This window comes from Piliocolobus tephrosceles, unplaced genomic scaffold (assembly GCF_002776525.5).
Source record: "Piliocolobus tephrosceles isolate RC106 unplaced genomic scaffold, ASM277652v3 unscaffolded_39802, whole genome shotgun sequence".
In the NCBI taxonomy this organism is placed as follows: Eukaryota; Metazoa; Chordata; class Mammalia; order Primates; family Cercopithecidae; genus Piliocolobus; species Piliocolobus tephrosceles.
The window spans coordinates 13,108-14,956 of record NW_022324090.1 but is presented as its reverse complement, the minus strand read 5'-3'; the positions used below and the strand labels follow the sequence as shown (position 1 = coordinate 14,956).

Here is a 1,849-nt window from a genome sequence, read left to right as displayed (position 1 = left end):
GAGAAAACAGTTGATTTCAGCTGGAAGTGAAGGGAGTGCTTCCCGCAGGAGGGCTGATCATGCTGAGATCTGAAGCATAGGCAGGAGCTGGCCACTAGACAAAGGAAGACTCCAGCCCAGGGGAAAGGAAATGGCCTTTTAAGTCTTTGTGATGGGAAGGAAGGAGTCACAGAAGAGGGGTTCCCCCCATGGCTGCAGTAGAGAGGGGCAGGGAGGTGGGGGATGGAGGGTGACTGCCCAGATGGGAAAGGTAGGCCACAGGAGAGACCACGTGAGGGTGGGGGCTGGGGGAGAACCTAGAGAGAGGAAGCAACACATTCACCAGGGAGAGACTGGAGTCTATAGTGGATGTGAAATACAAATCCTGTTTCATCCTGGGGGCCCCAGACTCAGGATGATGAGTAGAAAAGTAGGAGCTGGGAAAGTCCTGGCCCTACCCAAAAGGGAGAGCTCAGAGGACAGACCAGAGAGAGCAACAAAGGAGACATCTGAGGACCTGGGATCAGCCCAGGCCTGGCTGAGACTGCCTGCAGAGGCACCTGGCACAGAGTGAGGCTCATACAGTCTTGGCCACCTGGGGCCACTCAGGAGTCCAAGGTTCCTGCTGCAGAAAACTCTGCCCAGGTCATCCCTGAATCTTGGGTTGGGGAGGAGGGCAGAGCCTGCCTGCTTTCATGTGCAGAGAGGAGACGGCCTTGTAGTGCTGTGGAGTAACTGCTGGCACAAATGTACACAGATGTCTGGGAAGGAGCAGCCGACTCCAGTCTGAGTGGGAAAACCTCTGTGTTTAATATGGAGACATTGTAGCCACTGGGGACTTCTCCTTTATCAGTAGTACCAGCAGCACCTGAGTAATGAATCAGCCTCAGCCCCATGCCTGGGTCTTGTCGATACCAGTACATGAAGTTATGGTTCATATCCTGGGCACACTGCAGTGTCATGCTCTGTCCTGTCTTCAGGACTTGGAATTTTGGGGTCTGAGTGACACCAGCATTCACTAGACCTGCAGAGAAGAACAAAGCTGATGCTGTAGCCCCAATGGAAAGGGGCTGGGCCTTGAAATCCATGCAAGGGGCCCTGTCCAGGACCCACCTGCCCACAGGAGAGAAAAGGCCGCACAGCACAGGAGCCCAATGCTCATGGCAGGTGCTACAGGACAGAGGGGTCTTCTGGGCCTGTGTGTTGATAAAAGGGGAACAGGACTCTCAAGGGAGTAGTTCTAAGACCTCATTCTCCCTGCCTGGGCCCCAGAGCCTTCCTGTCAGGAGAGGCCACGCCCATTCCCCAGATGGTCAAATTCAAGATAAATGTACCAGTGAACAGCTGAGAATGAGAAGAACACATTCGTCTGAATTGAAACAAGTCTATCAGATTTCATGATCTTTTGCGTCCAGACTTCTGAAACAGTCTAATTAGGAACCCAGAGGGCCTTTCACTATCTATTCTTTATTCTTTCAAGATTGGCCACTGGCACCTGGAACTGCTGTTGGTATTGACAATAAAATAGGGAAGAAAACATCCACAATTTCTGAAATGATGAGTTTTACAGTCTAGAGCGCAAGAGAAGTATCCATTAGTCACACAAAGTCATGGAAAATGACAAATGATGTTAAATCTATGAATACTAATGCATATTATAAGCTGTGAGCATTTATAATAAGGAGGTACAGCCTAGGAAAACTGTTGAAGGAGTGTCTCCCTAGAGATGGTTATAGTTAAACTGAGATTAGGAGAAAGAACACAAAATAAGAGACTTGTGTTGACCCAGAGGATACAGCGTGGAGTGGAATGGCCTTTGTTGGGAGGAGCATGATGCATGAGGAATGGCCTGAACTGACACTTCTGTGGT

The 1,849-nt window shown here is 50.2% G+C and overlaps 1 gene segment (V, D, J or C); it reads right to left on the bottom strand.

The window, feature by feature from the left end:
• Positions 1-584: 584 nt before the first annotated feature.
• LOC113223223 lies at positions 585-1,209 on the bottom strand. The segment is given in 2 exon segments: positions 585-1,003; positions 1,093-1,209. Coding segments are annotated over 2 exon segments (468 nt in total).
• Positions 1,210-1,849: the final 640 nt, after the last annotated feature.